Genomic DNA, 22,922 nt, shown 5'->3' with positions numbered 1-22,922 from the left:
GCCGAGTGCTCAGCATAAGCAATATCCCATATGGGCTTTTGGCTTTGTGCCAGCCTTCTGTTTTTTCGTCCCATGCCTTCCGCCCTCGCCCTCGCCCTCGCCCTCGCCCTCGCGTTCTGCGTAGCCGTCTGCCTCTCCGCCCGGCGTGACAGCAGCAACCGCCATGGCGCCGCTCTGGGGCTTGGGCGAAGCGCGCGGTGCATCTCCCGCGCCCTCGACGGCTGTCTCCCAGGCCCGTCGGCCCCTGTGCGCGGTGGCTGGATGTGTGTGTCTCTGAGCCTGCGCGTGGTGGGTGCGACGGCTGCAACGGCCGTGGCCAGCGTTGCACTGCAAATGGGTGAATAGCCAAAGTCCAAGCATGACGATTGCGCGCCAAGCTCCCGCCCACGGCGCACGAGCACGAGCTAGAAGCGCGCTAGCAGGCGTTAGCGCGTCGCTTACTGCCGCCATCCCATGCTTGCTGCTTGCCAGCCAGCGCGCGCCGCCTGGGCAACCTCCGCCAGAGCCTCTGCACCGACTCCCTCGCCCGCCATCACGCCTGAATGCCATTCCCCGTTGTTTCCTTTTGCCCGGACTGTGATGCCCGTGGATTGCCTGCTCCACGCTCTCTCCCCGCCGCTTTTCTTCGGTCCCGCCCGTTGATCCGTCCGCGTGCTGCGAAGCCCGCCTCACCATGGATGGCGCAAGCTACAACATGGATGTAGATGACCTTTTTGGCGACTCGGAGCATGTCAACATACAGTCGATTAATACAACGCCTCCCGTCAAGGGCCTCGATGCCCGCATCGACGAGCTGGGCTCGAGCGGCTGTTGCCAGCAAGTCCAGCCTGCCTGTCTTGCCTGCCAACTTTTCTGACGCGTGCTAGAAAGATTTCGTGGTCAAAGAATGGCTGTGTCGCATACATAAGCCCAGACGGCTATTCTGTCAACCTCAACATATTCTCACGTCATCCTGAAACGGGCAAGTGGGATCTCCGCAGGAACGTCCCGCTCGACCTGCCACAAGGCCGCGATGTGTTCCCATTGACGCACTTGTCATGGAGCCATCTGGGCAACGATCTCGCCGTCACCGACGAGGCCGGCCGCGTCATGGTCTTTTCCTGCGCCATGGCCCTGGACCGCATGCATTTCACCAGAGCAGAAATCGCCCATCCCGAGTCCGAAGCAGATGCTGTCGTTGGCATGCATTGGCTGGCAATCCTGCCATATGCACAAAAGGTAGTCTTTCCACTCACACTTCATTGGCAATGCGTTCACACGCTTATAGAATCTGATCGCTTGGTCGGCGGCGCGAGAAGGGAACAAGTGGAAGTGGAACATCAGACAGCACTTGTTCAACAACGCCCATCACCCAGTCGACGGCAAAGCGTCACTCATCTACCTGAAGAGGTACGGTGAACTCAAACTCCGCTTCCAGCAAAACGACAACAACTGGCAAGAAGTATCCGCCCAGCTGGGGCCCATGGTGGCGACCAGAGAAGCCTTTACCCATGCTGCTTTTGCCTCCAACAACGGTACATGCCCTTTCTTCACTGCTGCGCCCCTTTACTAACAAGCACAGACAACAACCTTCTGCTAGCAGCATACGATGTCAAGAGACGCCTACACCTGTACCGTGTGGAAGCCATTTGGAATGTTCCAGCTGATAAACGAAGCCAAAATGCTGGTCCCTTTGAGAAGCCAACCATTCACGTCTCACTCCTCGCTCTAGAAGATGCTTGCAATCCTGTTGACATGATCAATGACGACCTAAGTAATGGTACATCATCAAAAGGGCCTGCTGCTGCCGCTCAACTGACGCATTTGAATTTCCTTCCTGTCACACCTCAACAAGACGACGGCTCTGTGCCTACAATCCAGGCCATATTTAGCAAGCCACCAAACCCCATTTCATATGACATGAACCCACAAGAAACACGCTATAGTACCATTGTCAAGTGGGAGGTCCATCAAGAACAGCAGAACCAGCTGCACCCGGGCCTCGACCACGTCACTTCCAAGAAAAAGAGCGTTGGTTCAATACCTGCCCAGACCACATATCTGCTCAAGCGACAGCCAGATTTCTCGCTTCACGCAGTCGTCTTGGAGTTTTATCCCATCTGGTATAACATGCTGCTAGCCTTTTGCTATAGCGATGGCTCCATTGAGTTCAGGAAACGATCTACAATGGAGATTATCATGCCAGATGATAACACAGAACATGTAACTTCGCTGCTGCAGGCTGGCTTCATCTTCCAGCATGCTGAACCCTCACTCCATGTTGCATTCTCTCCCAACCACTGCATGGCTGTGGGTCTGCAATTAGACGGCACAGTGAAGCTCCGCTCGATGGAATATTCGCACGGCACACTATCTACAGATGACGAAGACCCGCGCCATTCTGCTGCACTTGCAGCACTCATTCTTCAGTCATCCTCGGCTGCCAACCAATACTTCTCCAGCGACGACATCTTCGCAATCGTCGGGTCAATGAGCGACAAGCGAAAGCATGACTTCATCAACCTGCTATTTGAAGGACTGCAGGTGAACATCGACTGCGGAATCGACGACTCATCTACAAATCATTTCATCTTACTAGGACGGTCGCCGTTCTTTGTGAAGAGCCTCTCGGCAATGCATCTCCTTGGACTGCACGGCAACATCGACCGCACCCTGAGCAGCAAAATAGCGTGGCAGATACTCAACATCAAATATGTCACGCAGATCCTCACCACCATTGTCCGCATGCACGGCGACGTGGGAAAGACGAACCTTAGGCCCGAGGCTGTGCCACAGATGATTGGCACCATTCGATGGACGATGCATTTCATGGCCTACACGCTCGACGAGCTCTTCTCCCTCGGCCGCGCCCTATCCGACATACCAGCCGCCGAGCTGACGCGCGAAGTGCTCGAGAACAAGATCAGGGAGATGAACAAGCCTGCCGTGCTCATCCTGCTTTCGGCCTTCCCCCGCGCCATGATGAAGCTCTGGGCGCAGCCCATCCAATGGGTCAAGCGCAGCGCCGAAGCCCACGCCAACAACCCCAATGCGCCCATCCAGTCGCCCGAGTCCAAGAAACTCTACACGCCTCTGCTCTCGGCCGTCACCGAACTCCCCTTTGAGTGGCGCTGGTTCGAAGTCCTCATCAGCGAAACCCTCAACCACGTCCGCGGCATCTACAAGCAGCGCAACCTCAACGACGCCCAGCGCAACCTCGTCGAGCGCGAGATCCTCCTCGGGAGAGTCCCCGACATCCTCTTTCCAGTCGCAAAGCGCCTCGTCACCGACACCCTGTGGAACAGCAACCAGCAAAACGGCTGTCTGGCCGACAAACTCGACATGGGCAAGCTCATGTTCTTCGACACGACGTGGCTGGGCTTCCATGCCTCGAGGCGCGCGCAGATCTGGCACGATAGCCACGTCGTCGATGTGTGTCAGAAGATGATTATTCGCGGCGTGGGCACCTGGGTCCACCCAGTCAGCACGGGGCCCGGCCAGCACATGGGCAGTCGCAACCGCAGCGATAGCATTCAGAGTACCGGCGGTGCGCATCCAGACGCCAACGGAGAGCGGAAGAGGAAGAACATGCTTAGGCAGTGTGTGCGGTGTGGCGCGTGTATGGAGGATGTCGTCCCGGGCCTGCTGGGCTACACCATACACCACTACCAGTGGCTGGTGGGCGTGAGCAAGCACTGTGTCTGTGGAAACAGTTGGATGCTCGCTGAAACAAAGCCCACGGCCAAATAACCAAGCCTTGGAGCGGCACTGTCCATCCGTCGTCACATCTCCGTAGTATGTAAAAGGTCCGTCTGTGTATCATATGTACCACTTCACAACACTTGCAATGCACTCGTCGTCTCAGAATGGCCTTTTCTTCTCATACATTCATTCACACACAGACTAGCTGCTTTTCATTTACCTCGTCGCGAGATGCGCATCGAAATCATAGACTCATACACACATGACCGGGAGCCGACAACGGGCTCGACACAGCCCCTCAAGCATCAAAGTAACAACCCGTCTACGCCTTGGCCGCACCCGCCTTGATGAGCAGGATGTCGCCGTCCTCGACAACATAGTCCTTGCCCTTGGTCATGATCTTGCCCTTTGCCTTGACAGTGGCTTCGTCACCCTCTTCCCTCAATGTGTTGTAATTGTACACAATCGCCTGGATAAACGTCTTCTCAAAGTCACCGTGGATGACACCGGCAGCTTGTGGCGCCTTGGTGCCTGTCCTGATCGTCCATTGTCGGACTTCGTCGGTACCAGTTGTGAAGAAGCTGCCAAGCTGGAGAGCCTTGCGCATCGTCTGGATGGCCTTGGGGAGCGCCGACTTGGTGTTGAGGTTCTTTAGCTCTTCAGCAGCCTCTTCGTCAGACATGACAGCAATGCGCTCCTCGAGCTGGACAGAGATGGGGATGATTGGGTCGCCAGGGGCGTTGTTCTTGACCCACTCGGCAATCTTGGGAAGATGCTTGTTCTTCTGGCGGATGTAGTCCTTCTCGCTTAGGTTGACAAGGAACACAACGGGCTTGGCCGAGAGAAGGAAAAGAGGGTTGATGTGCTCGACCTAACCAATTGTAAGCAAAGAGTAGCGAACAAATTTGAGTAATGCATAGTTGAGAAGGCAGGTTGCGAATCAGAGTAGGACGTCACTTCAGAACGGCCCAGCGTTAATGGGCCATCAGAGAGCTGGGATTATAGAGCAATCGCTCTTTGTCATCTTGCAATGGGGCGGGGTACGGGAGAGAGAGAAAAATGGGTGCATACCTCCTTGGGTGACCAGTTGCCCTTGCGGACGTCCTTGCCGTCCTGGAGCATCTGAAGGACCTTCTCGACGGTGGCCTGCTCTTCCTTGAGCTTCTTCATCTCCAAGCTCTGGCCTCCTCTTCGTGTCTCCTTGACAAGCGCTGCAAGTGCCTTCTCGACAAACTCAATGTCCTTCAGGCGCAGCTCCTCAGCAATGATGTCCAAGTCACGGATGGGATCAACATCGCCCTCGACGTGGATGATCTCGGCATCGTCGAAGCATCGGACGACTTGGAAAATGGCATCGACAGCACGGATGTGCGACAAAAAGGCGTTACCGAGACCGGCACCAGTGGAGGCACCGCGCGTCAGACCAGCAATGTCGTAGATGGTCAAATGGGCGGGCACAACCGACTTGGGCTTGTAGTGCTCTACCAGCCAGTCAAAGCGCTCATCGGGAACGAGGACGCGAGACTCTTCGGGGTCGATGGTGGCATAGGGAAAGTTCTGGGCAGGTCAGCGCAGGCTTGCGGTGGCGGGGTGCGGGCAACTTACGGCGGGGTTACCGAGCGAGCACTTGGTGATGGCTTGGAAGAGAGTCGACTTGCCGACGTTTGCTAGGCCGACCTGGCATTTACTGTTAATGTGAGAACGCGACAAGGCAAAGCTGCAAAGGGCTCTCACTCACGATACCGCTCTTCAAGTTGTTGCCTGGCCTGCCGAGCGGGATCTTCTTCTCCTCGACTTGCTTCTTGGGAGGCATTTTTTTCTTCTTGGGCGCGGACGCGTAGGTGCGGGTGGCTGCGAAGGCGATGAAAAATTTGGCGGCAGAGGCAGAGGAGCGTAAATGCGCCGAACCGTGGCAGACAGTACTTGCTGTCGGGCGGGAAAAAGCGGGTATCAAAGAAGAGAAGGAAAAGGTGAGAGGCGTGGTGGGGGGCGTGATGAAATAGAGGGGTGGGAGAGTGACTTGCAGCCGCTCTCCTGCCTGTTGCTGGGTTGGGTTGACGGCGGGCGGCCCAAGTCCAATCGAATTTTGCAGCTTAAGTTTTGGGCGCTGGGGCCACCTGGGCTCGCTTGGCGTGTCTGCTGCGCTAGGCCCAAGGCGGAAAGGCCGTCCCGGGGGCTGGGCGCATGCGAGCCGCGCAGCAGCTGCTGTGGCTGCATGACGGATCGCCAAACAGCGGTGTTGTTGTACGTCGCCTGCCATGGGCCTCCCGTCTCTATCCTTCATCTCCGCCCCCCACACCTCACCCTCCGCATATTGCTCCAAGGGCAGGTCCCCCGTCCTCTGCTCTCGCTCGCCCCGCCCTGCCGCCGCCGCTGGCCATCTTCCTCGCCACCAAATCGTTCCTTTGCCGCTGTCTATGATACCCCACCATTTCATCTTTGGTCCCAGCATACACATACCTGCGACACGAGATACCATATTCGAATAGTCCCCCATATACCGCCACGCAGAATGTCGTCGGCTGCCCGTCCAAAACCCGCACGCCAAAGCTCCAGCCTACATCGGAATACGCTGTCGCTGCAAAGAACTGAGGTCACGATCCACGTCTACGATCTGCTGCCGCCTGGAAAAGTTGCGACTATCCTCTGGGCAATCGGCAGCTCTCTCCTGCACACCGGCGTGGTAATCGGCGATAGGGAATACGCATACGGAGGACACGACCGGCGAGACCTCACCGGGGTGTACTGGACCAAGCCCGGGCAGGAGCCTCCAGGCGGTACCTTCAAGCAAGCGATTCTACACGGTTTCTCATTCCGCCCTGCTGAAGAACTAGAGGCCATTATACAAGAGGTTCGCGACGCTGCGCATGCGCAAAGGACCAGCTGATGTGTTATAGGCCTCGCAGGAATTCCAAGGGACATCGTACAATCTCCTTACCAAGAACTGTAATCACTTCACATCATACCTCTGCGAAAAGCTCACTGGGCGCTCAGCCCCAGGCTATCTGAACCGCGCAGCTAGCATCGGCGTCGCTCTCCCATGCGTTGTACCACGGGAATGGATCGCACCACCGGATTATGATACTGCGGATGGAGAGTTGCTTGACGAAGAGTTCGAAGACGAAGGGTCGTCTATGCTGCGACACGACCGAGAACTAGAGCGCGCTCGGAAAGCTAAAGAATCACGGGGCTGGGAGAACACGAGCTATTCTGCTGGAAGTAGTCGTGGTGGTCAGGGAGGCGCAAGAGGGCCTATTAGGCATGAAGCCCGAAATCTTGCGCCCAGGCTTGTTAACATCCCGGAAACGGATTCTGGTGGTAGGACTATGCCACCCGCTGAAAGGGCGCCACTGCCGCGAAATTTGACATGACTCTCAAGCTGGTCTGATTCGCCTGGACTGCAAATACACTGCTGTTTGGTGATGTTCGCACTTCGGCACTCAACGTCGTTATTGACGGACGCATGGTAGTGCCCCGCTATGACTGCACAGTCCTCATATTGTACATTCCGCATGATTCTCCCACTACTCTCCGTCCAAACAGCCCCAGGCCTCTAACCCAATCTCCTTGGCTTCTTGCTCCTCGTACCACCAAATTTCAACCTCGTCGAGTCCGCCAACTTGGTGATGAGCGGCCGTATCTTCTTTCCCTCGCTGCCCAATATCGCCTTTGTAACAGCTTCTCGTCCTGGCCCGAACCCTCTGTATACCAGTTCTAGCTTTTTGATCTGGGGTATCAGGCCCTTGTCCTGGATTCGGTTCATCAGGAAAGCCGCCAGTTGATAGGCAGCATCATACGAGCCCCTCCCCGCTTTCCTGAAGCCAATGTTTCCACATGACACTGAGATGATGGGATCGCGATTGGGCTTGGTAAGGCATAGATGTGTGTTGTGTTTATGTGCGTATATGTGTAATTTGTGCCTGTCGTCTTCCTCCCACTCTCGCGGGACTAGGTTGCGGTAGGCGGTGCCGTCTGCATTCGGAATGAGAGACGAAAATTGGTCCTGGCCCGCTTGGCGAAAATTCTGGTCCACGTTTGATAGGAGTGAGTCCATTGACTGTACAGGCTTGTTGCGGTCGATGGGTGCTGCATTGAGCGTCCGCGTGCTGTGTGTGAAGGGTCGCAGCGATTGCGTTTGCCGACATGATGTGCAGATGGTGGATGTGAGGGATCGGAATGTCCGCAATACAGTATTGCTGACCATATTGGCGACAGTGATAGGTGTCCCGATCCAGGTTAGGATTGCGTTGGCGAGCTAGAAGGTCAAAGAAAGTTGGGAAGTTGCGATGCTTGGCATTGCCGAAAGGCCGATGCGGAAAAAGATGGCAATCCCGCCTGACGTTTTCACTCAACACTGCCCGCGGTCTTGCCTTGAACGCCCACTTTCTGGACTAGGCATCCATTGAAATCAAGACCAGAACTCCTACCCTATTCGTCTTCAGAGCATGAGACCGCCAGCCTCAAGCACATTTGCCGCCAGTGCGCGATGCATTCAGTCCGCCGCTGCGACACCGGCAGCCGCCTGTGGAAGAACTGCAGCGTATAGACGGATATCAACGTTGCCGCGAACGCCGCAAGCGTCTGCTGCACGCAATTCGCTGCCATCGACCTCTTTATCTTCCCCACAGACTTTCCTTCGCAGCGATTTCCTGCCTCAAGATGTCCTCTTCCGCACATCTTCCGCATACGCCCGCCACTTTTCTTCTCGCCCCGCTTTGTACGAGCAAGCGCAAAAGCAAAAAACCGTAAACCACGAAGAACCCGAACCCAAGAAGTCCACAACCTCTGAAGGCAGCACTGCGGAAGAGGCTGCAGGCGACCAAGCCAAGAAGGAGGGCGAGGAGGCAAAGGAAAAAAAAGAGGGCGAGGAAGAGACTGGCGAACAAAAAGAAGGTGAGGAGGGTCAGAAAAAAGAGAAACAAGATACACCCCCACCTCCACCCCACGGTGACAAGACTCCGTGGCAAGTCTTCACTGAGACGCTGAAGCAGGAATTCCAGGCCTCCAAAGACTGGAATGAGGGCACAAAGCAATTGGGTGGTGCGCTGCACGACTTCCAACAGAACCCCAATGTCCAAAAAGCCGGGCAGCTTTCTGAGGCTGCAAAGACAAAAACAACCGAGGCACTAAAAGCAACTGCATCGGCTGTGGGTCAGGGTGCAGCCTGGACATGGGATACCATGCCTGTAAAGGGCGTCCGCGCTGCTGCTAGGGTCACTGGAAGCGGCATCGAGTATGCGACACGGCCAGTGCGGCAAACCAAGGCTTTCCAGGCTGTCAAAGAGACCATTGATGATGGAAGCTCCTCGCGGTATGGCGGTTGGGTTGAAAAGGAGGAGCGTCGAAAGAGGCGAGAGTTACGTGAGCTCAATGAGCTCAAGCGAACTGGAGGCAAGAAAGCTGGACCAATGGAAGAAGACCCAAAGTAAGAATATTTCTAAGAAACGCGGTGATGTTTGACTAACATCACGCAGTGCTGGTACGAACGTCACATTGCACAAGGATGCAAAGTACAAGGAGGTCTGGAGGGAGTGGAAAGACAACTCCAAGCTCGCACAAGGTTTCTTCAACATGAAGGCCGTCTATAGGGAGTCTGACAATGCCATCATTGAGACGGCTCGCAGCATCTCGGACCGCATTACTGGATTCTTTGCCGAAAATGAAACCGCCATGGTCATCAAGAGGTTCCGAGAAATGGATCCCAATTTCCAGATGGAGGAATTCCTGACCGAGATGCGTGAATACATCTTGCCCGAGGTTCTGGACGCATACGTCAAAGGCGACGTCGCTGTCCTGAAGGAGTGGTTGTCGGCGGCTCAGTACTCGGTCTATGCTGCGCTGATGCAACAGTATCAGGCCGCTGGTCTCAAGTCTGACGGCAAGATCGTGGATATCCGTGGTGTCGATGTGCTCAACGCCAAACTTCTAGAGCCAGGGGAGATACCTGTCTTCATCCTCACTTGCAGAACCCAAGAGGTCCATGTTTACCGCAATGCAAAGAGCGGAGAGTTGGCATCGGGTATGGACGACAAGGTCCAACAGGTCACCTATGCCATTGGTGTCACTAGAATACCAGAGGACGTCAACAACCCCGAGACAAGAGGATGGAGATTGATCGAGTTGCAAAAGAGCGCGAGGGATTATTACTGAGCGACTCATTGCACCAATCTCTCCCGTTTCATATACGCCGACCACTGTACGATTACAATCTCTGTTCGCATCTTCACGCTAGCGCTCCTGTTCTCTCAGCATCTTTGGCGTCCAAAAGATTTAGCTGTCCTGTTTTACTATTAACCCTGTGTTGACGGGGAATTTGGTTTGTTCTCTGGGTCATGGAAGTGGATAGACGAGCGTTGCAGATGAGCATGGCGTTCGACATGACACACTTCTCTACTCTGTATGTATTAGTATGATGATTGAACGGATGGTTACAAAGAGGGTATGGGCCGCGCAAAGCATTCAGGGGCAGGGCTATGGAAAAAGTAAACCAAATGTCAATTTTTCGGAAGTGTTTGGCTCTCGGCATTGCTTTTCGTGATGTGTATGAGGTATGAGGCTCACTTGGCTGGTATGGACAGCACGCTCAAAGATAGGGGCTTTCCAACGAAGAAGGGATTGTACACGATTGGATCGGTCAAATCACGCACGAACATGAGTATTGGTCCCCCTTCCTTTGCCTTTGCCTACTAAGGATAGGGTTTGCTCAGTAAAGCAGCATCAAACACCGGCTATTTGCGAGCCGAGGTACATGATGTTAAAGGTCCGAGCGGCACGCGGACACTCCGTTGTGACTAGGCTTTCACCGACTCAGAGTGCAACGCAAACGACTAGACCAGAATTCTCTGCTTCTGGGCAGATCATAAACATGATTTCGGCAAGGTCTACCGTATTTAGGCATGTGGGTCAGTGTCGGGGCATTTGCAGTAGGGCGCCATTGGTGCGGCGCGCAGTCGGCCGGCCTGGTATAAAAGATGGAATCGTGCCCCTGGCGACATGGAGAGACATCAACAGACAGATCAGACTGCAGAGTGGCACTGGTGAGTCCCCTTTACATGTATTCCGCAAGGACAAGAAATACCAATGCGTTCCCTTATCGTCTTCACATGCAAGGAGCGAATACTTGGCTAAACATCTAGTTAGCAGCCTTATCGCAAGAAACGCATACTTCTCAGTCGCCGCCGCCACCTCCAAATACAAATTCTTCTGCCAAGCGCCCCATTTACATTCGTTTACCCATTGCCCTCGCTCTTACGCTCGTCACCTTTGCAACCGGCTTCATCATGGCCGGCGCCCCCGCAATGCAATCCCTCCAAGAACTCGCCAACCCACCGACCGACGCCGAGACGCTTGAACTCTACCAGCCTTCAAGCGAAGAACTAGCAGAGATTGAGAAGAGCATATTCGAACACCCGCTCACCAAAAGCCTACTCGAAGACCCCAAGTACCTTGCCTCGCGCCCGCATCTCAAAATCCCAGAGCAGCTCCGCCCGCAGAATCTCACCGGTGGAACACTCCTGGGTGAGGACAAGATTGCAGTGCCGCCGCTGCAATTCACAACAAGCGACGGTTCGCACTATGTTTCGCTGCAGTACCTGGGCAGCGCGCTCTGTGGACACCCGGGTATCGTGCATGGAGGGCTGCTAGCGACGCTCCTTGACGAGGGCCTCGCACGCTGCTGTTTCCCCGTGCTGCCGAACAAAGTGGCTGTGACAGCTAGCCTGAAGATCGACTACAAGGCGCCCTGCATGGCAGGCCAGATTGTCGTCCTCCATGCCGAGACAACAAAAGCCGAAGGTAGAAAGGCATGGGTCAAAGGCCGGCTGGAGACACTTCCCAAACCCGAAGACTGGCAAGAAGGCAAGAAGGATGGAATCGTGCTCACCCAGGCCGAAGCACTATTTATCGAGCCAAGGCAGGCGGCGCAGATGAAGAGAGTGGTCAACTAGAATGATGATGGAAACGAGATGATTAGATGGAGACCATGATGTGGCGTTTGGAGGGGGGAATTTACACGGTGGTAGGTAGTGGCAGGGTGCATGTGCCATGTTGCATACATAGAATTTGGGACTCTAGAATCGAACACTTGATTTATCTAGTTACGTCATTCTGATGCACGCTGGGACGACGATGATTCTCGCATGCAACCCGGCCTTTATGTTTTTTTGTAGACTTATCAGGCACAAGCAATAATACTGTCTTTGTTGGGCATCTTGATCTTCCTTTTACCTTGGCTGATTTGGGCTTTTTCATACTTCGACTGGTCTAGTTTACACACACACACACACAGCTCGTGCGGCACTCTCAGTGGTCGATGATATCCCGAGCCTAGCTAAGTAGGGAAACACGCTGTTGGAGCAAAGCAAACGACATCGTTATTATTTGCACGTATAGTGAAATTTCCAAAGCAAAGCACTAAAGTTGACCAGCACTAGTTTCTGGTATCTTACAGAACTAAAATGTGACAAAACACGCAAGTCCCCATCCCCCTTACTAATTCTTAGTTGATTGCATCTGAAAGCCTTGGAAACCTCGGTGGTGTATTCTTGCTCCACGGCAACCGGCCTGGTGCATATTTCCTCGGCTCACTAAGTACGGGAAAAAGGCTAGTCAGACATGTACTGGCAAAACAAGGATATAAGCTTCACCGAGCTTTTTAGACGGAGGCACACATGCATTATTCGCGATATTGCGCCGCTCAGCACTAACGAGGGAGAGCGGCTCTTGCCATATCTGGAGTCTTCTCGGTATAAACTGACTAAGTACTGGGTATGCTGAGACTTGAAGCTATTGGCTTTTAATGGAGAATCGATACTGTATGTCACATGTAAGTAGCTTGAATAGCTAGTCTGACAAGCGCATATGTATGCCAGACTATGCTGATTCATGGTTTTAGTACCATTTACTTCAAAGGATATTTGCTACGTTACGTACCTTGGTAAGGCTTCCCTGACATATATCTCAGGGCAAATGGCACATGACTGTATATTTTGCACCATATCAATGTGCCACGTCATCAAGCAAAAGAGCACCGATTCATTGTGAAAAATAAAATAAAACAGAGCCATGATTTTGAGAAATCGTGTGTTCGCGAAAGAAAAAGTGCTCTACTTGTACGTGTGCGCTCAACCCGCTTCAGTGGAACAAAAAGAAACTACTAAAAGACGGAAGAAAGAAGAAAAGCCGCTATGCTATGAAACGTGACTTGGAAACCCCAAGGAAACAATAAGGACATGTACAGTTTCGTGCGTATCTACAAGCTGGGTCGCTCGCCACCGAGCTTCTTTCCCGTGACGGATCCAAACCAGCTGTCGAGAGCCTCGCAGGTGCCAGAGCCCTCCTCAAGCTTGACGACGACACCGACGTAGCCGTCGGGTCGTACAACGACTACACCACCCTTCTCCTGATCAAGGCCCATCTTGGCGTGGGCAGCAGCCTTGGCATCAGGAACCCTCTGGTCACAGACGTCATCGGCGTAGACGTGGTCGGCGTAGCGGGCAAACGGCTGGGGTAATTGCTCGTCAATGTGGATGCTTGACCGTGGCGCGGAGAAGATGAGCGCAAGAGACAAGAAGTCGGTGTGTGGGTTGTGGTGCTCGTGGTAGCGGTCCTTGTCCTTGAGGTCTTTGTGCAGGAATGTGCTGAAAAAGGAGTTGGGAGACGACATGTTTGTGGCGAGGTCCTTGAGCGCCCGAGCGCTCTTGTCGAGACTGCCGCCGAAGATGAAAACGCGGTACGAGCCGTTCAGCGGAATCTCTTGTTCGAGGTGCACGACGTTGGCGTCGACAACTCGTGTGACGGTGGACGGCGTCAAGATCCTGCCTGTCCGTTGAGTGGTGCCTTCTGGGTATGACAGGATAAGTGGGTGTTGTGCAGCGTGTTCGGGTCCCCAGTTGATTGCGTTGGGCTTGTAGGCGACGCCGTATCCGCTGGTAAACTCGCAGCTGGCCTTGAAGGTCTTGATGAACTCGTTGTCCTCTGGTGTTTCCTTGGCCGAGGCACCGGCGACTTCGCCTGCTGAGGGTAGACGGGTGGAGAAGAGCTTGGCGTACTTTGCGTCGAAGTCGAGAAGGGTTTCTGCGATCAGCTTGCGTTCCGACTCGTATGTGGAAAGCATCGATCGTGGTGCCCATCCGCTCTCGACATGGTGAATCTTCCAGGCAAGGTTCACGGCGTCCAGGAAAGCAGTGTTCATGCCCTGACCCGCCTTGGGGCTGTGAGTGTGGCAGGCATCACCGCCCATGAATACGCGCTCGTCGAGGGTGTAGCGCTCAGCAATACCCTGGCCAATGGGGTAGACAGAGTACCATTCGACACGGTCCCATGAGATTGTGTATGGCTTGAAAATCTCCTTGGCGCGGGCTTGAACCTCCTCTGCAGTAGCAGACTTGCGGGGGTCCCAGTCCTTGTCGGTCGAAGAGGCAACTTGGATGTACAAGCGTACCATGTTGTCCTCACGAGGGATAATCATGATGGAGCCGGCATCCGAGTGGATGGTGCATTTCATCTGGAAATTCGTTAGCATAGAGCAAATGGTACAAGCAAGATCTGAAACTGCTTACCTTGATGTCAGGGAAGTTTGTCCTGACGACGCCGTCCATGACTCCCCAGACGTGTGCAATAGGGTCCTTGTAGATCATGTTGATACCCAGCTGTTCTCGGACAAAACTCCTTGCACCCTCTCCGCTGAAGAGGTACTTTGCGCGAACAGTCTCCTCAACCGTTCCATCTACATGGGCCAGTTGAACCTCAACGGGATACGTCTTGTCCTTGCCATCGTTCTTGAATCCCTTGATCGTCCACGGCCTCTGGATCTTGGTACCGTTCTTCTCGATATCTTGGATAAAGGTTCGCTCGATCAATCCCTGGTGGAGCAGAGTGGTAAAGGGATACCGGGCATCGATGAACTTGGGGCAACTAGCCCATGTGCCGGTCCTGACGATACCCTTCTGGGCTGGATCCCAGAAAGCAACCTCGTACACCTTGGCCGGCTCGTACTCCATAATCTTTCGCTTGAGGCCCATGTTTCTCAGAAGATCCAGGGAACGCGGTTGGATACCGTCTGCTCGACCAGTAGGGGTAGGCTCTGCTCGGTTGTCGATGTGCTTGATCTTGTAGCCCCATCTTGACAAGCATGTTGAGAGGCAAAGGCCGACGGGGCCCGCGCCAATAATAACAATGTCGTAGTTTTCCACGGCCATGGCTTCGTCGGTGTCTGTGTTCAGAGTGTCCAAGAGGGAAGCACAGCGGTATGGGCCCCACACAATATAATCGAGAGGAACAGCTGCGAGTTAATCTACACCGGGGCAGAGACTGGAGGGACGGCCGTGCAGATATATAACAAGAGAAGAGGAGCAGAAGCGTGTATTAACCGACTACAGAATAACCGGTAGCCAGCCAGGGCAGCTATTTAAGAAAGAATACACCGACGCGATCAGGTCACCGTCTCGGACTAGTGTGAGATGTCAGGCGGCTGACGGCATCATGGCAGAGCATATCGGGAGTGACAAGCAGGCCGGCAACAATGTCGGGTACAAGAAACCCCCACGATGTCGAAAGAGAGCCAAGGGTGCAGCGTTGGCCGAGCAAGCGTGCCGTCATGCTGCGGGGAGCTCCACAGGCGCAGGCGGAACAGCAGCGCGGCAATTGAGTGACAGGGCGGACTTCGGGCTTGCCGCATTGGTGTCTAGGGCATCCCAGCCTGGCCTAGTCGCCTCGCACCAACCTCGGGCGCACCATCCTAGGAGTGATCCTGGGCTGCCAGCTTGCTTGGTAGCCACTCCACTCCAATTACCGTCTCTACTTCCCTTGAGCCGCTTATCTGTCGCCTGGGAGAGCATCTGTCGTACGCGCGCACAAGGCTGCTGTGGGCTGCCTGGGCGGTGGCTGCTAGTACTTCCGATACGGAGGTGACTGTCAAAAGTTCTTGCTAACAGGGGTGCATTAATTACCGCCGAAAATAGAGCTAAAGCTGTGTAGATTAGTCCCGCTACCTTTCTTTATACTTATTACCACCTTTAAGTTTAATAATTTTTTTTAAATATAAAATAAAATACGCTTTATCTAAGCTTAAACTTGGTATTAAAGTAGCTTATCTTAGTACTATTACTATACTTTTATTTCTTTTATTTAACTTTTTAGTACGCCTTTTTATATTATTTTTCTTTTAAGCTATAGTTAAGCTACTTGAATAGCATTAAGATTAAGTAGATTACTTAGCTATAAGAGCTACTCTACTTTGGTATTTTAGTATATAGTTCTTTAAGCATAGTGTAAGAGGCTACGCCTAAAGTGTGTGTGTGATCGAGTATATCTATACGACTACCTGGACTTCAAGAAGCTTGAAGTCTTGTTACTGCCTTTTTGGCTATGGATGGCGTAAGTAGTCGTACGCTCGGCCCGTTGGGCCCGCCCATTACAACTATAGTAGATTAAAAATACTTAAAAAAATAAGTATATAAGCTATCGCTAGCTTTAAAAAATTAGTATAGGCGCTAAGAATAGTTAGGCTAATAGGCTAGCGGCTTAGCGTGGCGCTAGCAAGAACTTTTAACAGTCACCTCCGTACAAAAAATGAATCCCCCAATTACGTCCAAGTAGCCTCCTCGGCTTACCGAGATAAGTCCTTGGCAAGTGTACTAACCACCCTATCCACCATCCGAAACCACAACCGTGTCTACCGTCTACGCTTTCCGTGGCGATATTCTTTGCTTAGAAACATATCGATCCGTATACATACAGCTCACATACGCATCTCGGCCCGAACATGATCCCGATGCCCTCGTACTAGCGCTCACCGCAAGAATCACCAGCCACGTGATGTCATCTAGCTTCTTGCGAATCACGCTCTACGCAAGCATTCCATTGACTTTGGCGACAAAGTCTGTATGCTGGGCAAGGAATTATAGCCTTTCCCTAGAGTATATGCCAAGACATGTCAAAGACTGGCATTCTTCAGCAATCCAAGTCAACATTGTGCACCTCAAGACCATGGCTACGGTAGTGTGCAAAATCACTTAGCATGGTTGATCCTCGGTAAGTAGACGGATAGCATGGTGTTCATGCAAGTGCAGGTATATTTCGTAACCTCATACAATAACACCCAGACCCCAAACCGGACGCCAGCCCCCAGATTACACCAAAGCCGATTCAGCCTGGTGCTCCGCCGTTGCATGCTGTGTTGCATCAAACGCTCAGCCTCAAAATCATCTCGAGGCTACAGCTGCAGGCGCATGACGACCAATCTGTTGCTTCCACAGTGCTACTCGACCTGCCCTGCAAGCTTTTTCAGCATTGTGTGGCAGCCGGCAGGCTCTCGTCGCCTCATTTCTTTCCCGTCCCCAGGACTGTCGTCTGACTAGAGACAAACAAAGGCGTTCAAGATACAGTCACCTTGTCCATGGCGGCAGCCATGCGCTCCTCTTCCTTCTTTTCCCGCGCCGCCTCTGTTTCTCTCCTCATCGACTCCAGGTTCCACTCATCCTCGCCGTCGTCATCGCTGCTGTCATCATCGCTATCTTGAGCCCAGTCGCCCTTTTCAAACATGGCCCTTCCGGTGGCGTCCCTGAGCTTCTTGGCTTCTTCCTCAGCCTGCTTCTTGTCGACACGCTCCTTCTTCCACTTGGCAAACGTTTCTGGTGTGACGGGTGTGAGTTTTCCAGTGAGCTTGTGACGTTCCGACTCGAGGAAGTCTTCGAGTGTCAGAGTATTCATTGGCGAGTTGGCCATCAGAGCCTTTTCGGCCGCACGCTGCTCCTTGGTCTTGATGACGAAGCTATGGCTTGTTAGTCTGCATTCTGGAGCCGCCTTGGCAAGCGAGACTTACCCAGGTGGAAGGGAGTGCCGGTAAAAGCATTTATCACCACCATTTGGACAGGTCCAGAACCATCCATATTTCTGGTCTTCAATGGCCTGGATAAAGTACTTGCACACTTTATCCGTTGTTGTCTTGGGGTTTCCGTGCTTGCTCAAGACAACTTGTTGCAGCTTGGCATCGTCCCAGTCATCCATGTTATCCTTCTTTCTACGCTCCTCCTCTTCTTGCTTTTCTTGGTCTCTGCTGTCCGTGTACAAGCTCTTCTTCTCCGTCTTGCGTTCAATAGCCAGGTCGTGACTAAATTTGCACTTCTTGCCCTTTTCGCAGTTGCCTTTTTTGAAAAACTGACACAGGACCGTCTTGGGATCCGTTCCAAATGGGACCTTTTGGACCTGGACCGGCTTGAAGAGCTCAGCCGTCTCTTTGCGCGCCGCTTCTGCTGCTGCCTTTTCTTTCTCGCGCTGCGCCTTCTCCGCCGCCTTGCGCTTCTCATCAGGCGTACCTCCTGATGCCTGCGTGGCCTTGATTTGCGCAATCTGCTTCTGAGCGGCGCCTCCCTTCTTGTTCTTCATGCCAAACGTCTTGTCCACCACGACCTTCTTCGCCTTGGGCTGGTCGCCCTTGCCTTTGGGTGCCATCTTGGCTTGGGTTGTGTCGACTCGAAAAGAAGGTGGGGGCGAGGGGATGCGAGGATGGACGCAGTTTGGGAATTGGGGTCGTGTCGAGTCCGGCGGCTGATGGTTGGCGTGGTGCCTGGGCTGTGTGTGTCAAAGCGAGAGAATGACGCTGTGTGGGGTGGGTTTTCGAGTGGCGGCGGACCTTGCGCTAGAGCCAGCCCTGTCTTCGCCGACATTCCCGAAGCTTCAAGGTGGCCTTCACATGAGCTTCAGTAGTCACTCGCTGCGCAACCAATCCCACCCCGACATTTCCGACGTATAGACTGTTGTATTGCATCTACTTGTATAGTTCCTTGGCGATTTCTCGGATCGTGAGGAAATGTAGCTAATTGCTCCGCAGCGCGCTCCAACGCTCCCCTACCACGTACCCAGCTACACTTGACGCGCCGTCACTTTGAAGATGATTACCGACGACCAACTCTACACGCTCGCAATCTTCCTCGGAAGTGCTGCCATGATGCTCATCGTCTTGTACCATTTCCTCGAGGTCAACTCGGACGACCACAAGGTTGACGAGAAGCCAAAGGCCAAGGCGGGAAAGGCAAAGGCATAAGGAACACATTGCAGTCTAGCCTTGTTTCAAGACACACCGGATTCCATACATGGTGCGAGTGCATTAGGCAGCCGGATCAGAGTTCATGTTAGCTCCATGCAGGACGGGCACATCGACTACAAGCACGGAGTTCAGGCGTTGGTCGTTACAAGATATCAGGCAATGCAACAATTGCTCGAATAGTTTTTTTTATTTATCCTAGAGAACAGGAGGGTTCTCAATTATGCCCGACGCGCACTTGCCAAAGTCATCCCAATCCCAATGCAGCGTCCTCGTAATGGGTATACGCCTAGTTGCACAAAATTACAGAAACTAAGTGCCAAAGGAGCAGCAAACCGAATATCAAAATGCCGCCGTAGCGGTTAGTCTTCCATGTTGACAATCTCCTCCTCGGTCTCATCGCCCTCAATAAGGCCTCTGCGTCGTTTGTCGTTTACAAGTGTGGCGCCCCCGCGATCCATGCCTGGCCCACCAATGCGCTTCTTTAGTGCCACGAGTCTTTCGTGCGCATCTCGAGCTTCTTCTTCTGCTGTACGTTTCGGAGGTCGTCCGCGACCCCGAGAGGCTGATGCCAACACAGGTGGTGAGGACGTGAGTGCCTCGACACGCTTGGGATCGACTGTGATACGTGGAGTGACTTGGCGGCCCTGCGCATCGCTCAGGTAAGCTTCAGAATCATGTGAGTCTAGATTGAGCATAGTTAGATCCTTGCTACAACTCTAAACTACCAAAGCACTTCAGTCATCTTCCTTACCAGAGAGACCACTGGCGGGCCCATCGCCAAGCTCCCATGACAGCGGATCCAAGTGTGTCTGCTGTATATGGCTGCGCCAGTTGTTCTCCAGGTCGAAAGAATGTGGCTGGTAACGCTCCAGGCTGATGTCTGTCAAGGGATCATGGCTGGTAACTTCTTTGCCGCAGTCACCCCATAGACAGTCCAGAGTGTTTTCCGGCGATTCTTTACGATGCACTTTGAATACATGTTTCTTGAGTGTATCCAAGTTATGCAGATCCGCTTTGCAATTCAGCCATTTGCACTTGTAGGACTGGTACTGAGGAGCGCGATTCGCGGCACTGGGTGACCGAGAACCAATGCGAATGGCCGCATCGGTCTGGCCTGTGTCCACATTGCGCAAAGTGCTTGATTGCGTCGGCTGATGCTTGTTCAAAGGCCCAGTGTATTCTTTAAAAGCCGGTCGAGCCTGTATAGCAGCAGATCCATGGATGGCCTTTCTCCACCCGACAGGACGGCCTTTCTTTTTAGGAAGTGATTGGCCGTCAGGACCGTACTGGGTAGCAGAGCGAAATGCTGAATAGCCTACTCCAGCAGCCCCTGAGGTGGGGCGAGAAGCGGGCGAACTCATGGGTGCAGGGCTTTTCGGGAGCTTGGGTGTTGTTGCGCCGGGAGTGTTGGACAGGTGTTTTGGGGGTCGACCGCGTCGCTTCTGTTTGAATGGGTTGATAGCTTCAGGTAAAGCTTGGGCCGTTACATGAGCCCCACCTTCGCCGCCAATCGCCTTTGACGGAGATCGGGGACGCGGCCTCGCCTCTTCATCTTCGGACTCGTCCTCATCGTCTGCGTCTTGAGTAAGATCCTCGACCCTGTCCTTGAAGTAGCCTTGGGGAGGCTTTCCTGGATCAATTCGGTCCCAGCGGATTGTGCTGAGGTCGGCATCAAATGTGATTAGAGGTAAAGTTGTTCTGAGCACATCCAAGTGTTGATTGAGGTTACGCTGCGACGGGTGCCGTCCACAGGCGAGGAGAACATCGCGCGCAATCGTTGCAGGATTGTAATTATTGCGGCGCAGTGCCTTTTTCCGATCCAGTGGCTCAACATACCTCGACAGTCCAAGCTCCCTAGGCGGCTGAGCTGGCGGATGGATAGATGATTGTGGTGGATGAGAAGATATATCAGCCATAGGAAAGTTCGGCGTCGGCGGTTTCTTCTCCCCCTCCATTGCATCTTCAGAATTGAGGTGCGGCGGCCCAGACGTATGCGCAGAGTTTGTGTTCAGTCTCTTGGGTGGCGGGCCCATGTCCTCATCTTCAGAGAGCTGCGTCAAGTCGACCAAGTCGCTCAAGTTACGCTTTCGAGCGGCCTCTTCTTTGTTTGCAGGCTTCCTTAATTCAGGTTTGATAGGCACCATCTCAGCGACTGGTGCTGGTGCTGGATGGTCTGCAGGTGTGGCACTATCTAGGAGTGCTGAGTGAGGCGTTCCATTTGTTGGTGGGCCCGAGACAGGTGTATGTTGTGGGCTAGATGCAGCAGGAGTTGAGACTTCCTTCTTCATTACAGCAGGTGGAACTTGTGGCTTCTGTACAGGAGCTGGCGTGGGCGGAGGCCCAGATGTACGTGCCTTTGAGTTTACATCAGGCACGGCTGCGAGCAAGCTCCTGGCAAAGGCTGCACGATCTAGCTTGAAGTTCATCTGCTCAAGCTGTTCACACAGCTGAATATAGGAAGGGTTGCCGTTGAGCAAGTCTAGTACGCGGCCCGGCCTGATTTTAAGAAACGAATTCTGGCTGTTGAGATAAGAGGCGGCCGCGTTCGCTACATGAACTTTCCGCTCATGTGGCCAAACCGTGTTGCCCGTCGGTCGAGTGGCAGTCGTCGGGGCTTGTCTGACTGGCACAGCCTGCGCGACAGCAGGATCTGCCGGCTTGGATGTATTTGCATTCGTCGCTTCTCTGGAGCCAGTGTGCTGTTGCGAATTCGTAGATTGCGGTGTGCTCGCGCGAGCAGGTTGTGCTGGCTGGACTGTGGTAGCTTGAGGCGCAGTCTTGTTTTGCGCCGTGTTTGGTTTTGAGGCTTTTGTTTTGCGCTCTTCTTCCCAGATGCGTGCCAAAAGAGCCGGGTCCTTGCTGTTAAGTTCACGCATTTTCGCCATCATCGCACGTATCTCACTCTCCAGTGCTTCGCCAGGAACAGCGGAGCTGGCTGGAGCTGCAGAGGCTGCAGAGGCTACCGTGGGTTGCTGTTGATCTTGAACTTTGTCTACCGTGGACTTTGGCTGTCGTAAACTGTTCTCCTCTTCTTGCCGTTTGCGCTCCTCCTCTTTCTTCTGTTCTTCTGCTTTGCGTTGCTCTTCTGCAACCCGTTCCTCTTCAGCACGTGCAGCGTGCTCCTTTGCTAGTTTTTCTGCCTGTTTTCGCTGATACTCCGGCCATGGATCGTACACTGCCATTGGGTCCACAGTAGTAGTGCCCTGTGCATGGTAGGTATCCGCTATACTGACGCTGGGTGTGTGAGGCGCGATTGTGGTCGGAGGCAACTGCTCAGTAGCATAATTGTAGGCACCCGATGGCGTGGCGCTCTGAGTGCCCTGCAAATCTCCGACGCTAGGAAGCTGCTGCCCGCTATAATTGCCGTACTGCTGGTTTGCCACCGTGTTGGCTGTCGCGCTTCTCCCGTCGCTAACTGGCGCAGTATTGTACTGAGGTTGAGCCGGACTGGCAGTACGCTGCTGCTGCTGGTTGTACATCGTGTGCGGAGGCGCAATGCCCGGCGATGGCAATGCCCGATTCATTTGCTGCGTGCGATTGTTGTTGACACTGTGTGGGCGCGCCTGTGATTGTCCATAAGCAGAATGGTTTTGCTGCGCTAGCACTTGTGGGGAGCGAGAACTGCCAGTGCCAAAGCGGTTGGAATGCGAAGCCGTGGTGTGGGTCGCGGTGAAGCCGGCTTGGTTTGTCGCGGCTGTGCCGGTGGTCGCGTACAAGGTGTTGCTCATGTTGTGCAGAACCTCGGCAGCCTGACTTGTTGTCTCGCGCGCTCCATCATGGCTGTGATTCCATGAAGCGCCCTGTGCGGTCGCATATCCACTATTCTGGTTCGCGTACGACTGTGATTGGTAGGGTATGTAGTTCTGGGCTTGGGTCGTCAATGGCTGGTATTGGCGAGATGCCTGGGCGACGTTCGAGGCGGGTGCGGTCGAATATGCGGAACGCTGCTGAGCAGAGCTCTGTTGGTAGGGATAATTGTATGGGTTGTAGCCGTTCGCAGACATGATAGCTGAGCCCTAGTGGATTGGGGGCCCGTCTAGAGCCAAGGCACGAGTGGAAGGCCAGGAACTCGGAGTAGGCGCGGCGCGACAAATGCCGCAAGTGTGATGTGTGTGTCGGACAAGGATGGCGTTGGCATGCTACTCGGCTCCTTACGCTTCTCGCTGCGCGCAATGGTTGCGCCAGACCGAAGGGC

General features: G+C 53.8%; 11 protein-coding genes across 11 annotated transcripts; 5 read left to right on the top strand and 6 right to left on the bottom strand.

Moving 5' to 3' along the window:
* Positions 1-9: 9 nt before the first annotated feature.
* Positions 10-533, bottom strand: SETTUDRAFT_34820 (uncharacterized protein; the record flags this gene model as incomplete). The annotated part of the gene is made up of 2 exons (XM_008031926.1): positions 10-415; positions 442-533. The coding sequence occupies 2 exons, from the start codon at positions 531-533 to the stop codon at positions 10-12; spliced, it is 498 nt and encodes a 165-aa protein (XP_008030117.1).
* A 39-nt stretch (positions 534-572) lies between these two features.
* On the top strand, positions 573-3,729 carry SETTUDRAFT_173807 (uncharacterized protein; the record flags this gene model as incomplete). The annotated part of the gene is made up of 4 exons (XM_008032204.1): positions 573-816; positions 867-1,218; positions 1,268-1,514; positions 1,562-3,729. The coding sequence occupies exons 1-4, from the start codon at positions 674-676 to the stop codon at positions 3,727-3,729; spliced, it is 2,910 nt and encodes a 969-aa protein (XP_008030395.1). The 5' UTR covers positions 573-673.
* Positions 3,730-3,850: 121 nt separating this feature from the next.
* SETTUDRAFT_165565 (uncharacterized protein) lies at positions 3,851-5,720 on the bottom strand. Its single transcript, XM_008032203.1, has 4 exons — positions 5,420-5,720; positions 5,287-5,358; positions 4,753-5,238; positions 3,851-4,552 (listed from the first exon to the last, which is right to left on the bottom strand). Exons 1-4 carry the CDS (start codon positions 5,492-5,494, stop codon positions 4,004-4,006), a joined length of 1,182 nt encoding a protein of 393 aa, XP_008030394.1. The 5' UTR covers positions 5,495-5,720; the 3' UTR covers positions 3,851-4,003.
* Positions 5,721-6,193: 473 nt separating this feature from the next.
* On the top strand, positions 6,194-7,060 carry SETTUDRAFT_122223 (uncharacterized protein; the record flags this gene model as incomplete). Its single annotated transcript, XM_008032202.1, has 2 exons — positions 6,194-6,532; positions 6,579-7,060. 2 exons carry the CDS (start codon positions 6,194-6,196, stop codon positions 7,050-7,052), a joined length of 813 nt encoding a protein of 270 aa, XP_008030393.1. The 3' UTR covers positions 7,053-7,060.
* Positions 7,061-7,234: 174 nt separating this feature from the next.
* Positions 7,235-7,885, bottom strand: SETTUDRAFT_43987 (uncharacterized protein; the record flags this gene model as incomplete). The annotated part of the gene is made up of 1 exon (XM_008031969.1): positions 7,235-7,885. One exon carries the CDS (start codon positions 7,883-7,885, stop codon positions 7,235-7,237), a length of 651 nt encoding a protein of 216 aa, XP_008030160.1.
* Positions 7,886-8,097: 212 nt separating this feature from the next.
* Positions 8,098-10,152, top strand: SETTUDRAFT_181310 (uncharacterized protein). The gene is made up of 2 exons (XM_008032201.1): positions 8,098-9,106; positions 9,156-10,152. The coding sequence occupies exons 1-2, from the start codon at positions 8,127-8,129 to the stop codon at positions 9,829-9,831; spliced, it is 1,656 nt and encodes a 551-aa protein (XP_008030392.1). The 5' UTR covers positions 8,098-8,126; the 3' UTR covers positions 9,832-10,152.
* A 356-nt stretch (positions 10,153-10,508) lies between these two features.
* Positions 10,509-11,881, top strand: SETTUDRAFT_141992 (uncharacterized protein). The gene is made up of 2 exons (XM_008032200.1): positions 10,509-10,718; positions 10,825-11,881. Exons 1-2 carry the CDS (start codon positions 10,547-10,549, stop codon positions 11,625-11,627), a joined length of 975 nt encoding a protein of 324 aa, XP_008030391.1. The 5' UTR covers positions 10,509-10,546; the 3' UTR covers positions 11,628-11,881.
* A 1,050-nt stretch (positions 11,882-12,931) lies between these two features.
* Positions 12,932-14,992, bottom strand: SETTUDRAFT_43984 (uncharacterized protein; the record flags this gene model as incomplete). The annotated part of the gene is made up of 2 exons (XM_008031968.1): positions 14,241-14,992; positions 12,932-14,185 (listed from the first exon to the last, which is right to left on the bottom strand). The coding sequence occupies exons 1-2, from the start codon at positions 14,877-14,879 to the stop codon at positions 12,932-12,934; spliced, it is 1,893 nt and encodes a 630-aa protein (XP_008030159.1). The 5' UTR covers positions 14,880-14,992.
* A 1,688-nt stretch (positions 14,993-16,680) lies between these two features.
* On the bottom strand, positions 16,681-18,215 carry SETTUDRAFT_165562 (uncharacterized protein). Its single transcript, XM_008032199.1, has 2 exons — positions 17,504-18,215; positions 16,681-17,452 (listed from the first exon to the last, which is right to left on the bottom strand). Exons 1-2 carry the CDS (start codon positions 18,130-18,132, stop codon positions 17,056-17,058), a joined length of 1,026 nt encoding a protein of 341 aa, XP_008030390.1. The 5' UTR covers positions 18,133-18,215; the 3' UTR covers positions 16,681-17,055.
* A 158-nt stretch (positions 18,216-18,373) lies between these two features.
* On the top strand, positions 18,374-18,724 carry SETTUDRAFT_23309 (uncharacterized protein; the record flags this gene model as incomplete). Its single annotated transcript, XM_008031855.1, has 2 exons — positions 18,374-18,427; positions 18,572-18,724. The coding sequence occupies 2 exons, from the start codon at positions 18,374-18,376 to the stop codon at positions 18,722-18,724; spliced, it is 207 nt and encodes a 68-aa protein (XP_008030046.1).
* Positions 18,725-19,086: 362 nt separating this feature from the next.
* SETTUDRAFT_97696 (uncharacterized protein) lies at positions 19,087-22,731 on the bottom strand (the record flags this gene model as incomplete). Its single annotated transcript, XM_008032198.1, has 3 exons — positions 19,087-19,409; positions 19,479-20,045; positions 20,160-22,731. The coding sequence occupies 3 exons, from the start codon at positions 22,729-22,731 to the stop codon at positions 19,087-19,089; spliced, it is 3,462 nt and encodes a 1,153-aa protein (XP_008030389.1).
* Between the last annotated feature and the right edge of the window lie 191 nt (positions 22,732-22,922).

The sequence above is a fragment of the Exserohilum turcica genome (genome assembly GCF_000359705.1).
Source record: "Exserohilum turcica Et28A unplaced genomic scaffold SETTUscaffold_7, whole genome shotgun sequence".
Lineage (NCBI taxonomy): Eukaryota > Fungi > Ascomycota > Dothideomycetes > Pleosporales > Pleosporaceae > Exserohilum > Exserohilum turcicum.
This window is presented reverse-complemented; position numbering and strand designations above follow the sequence as displayed.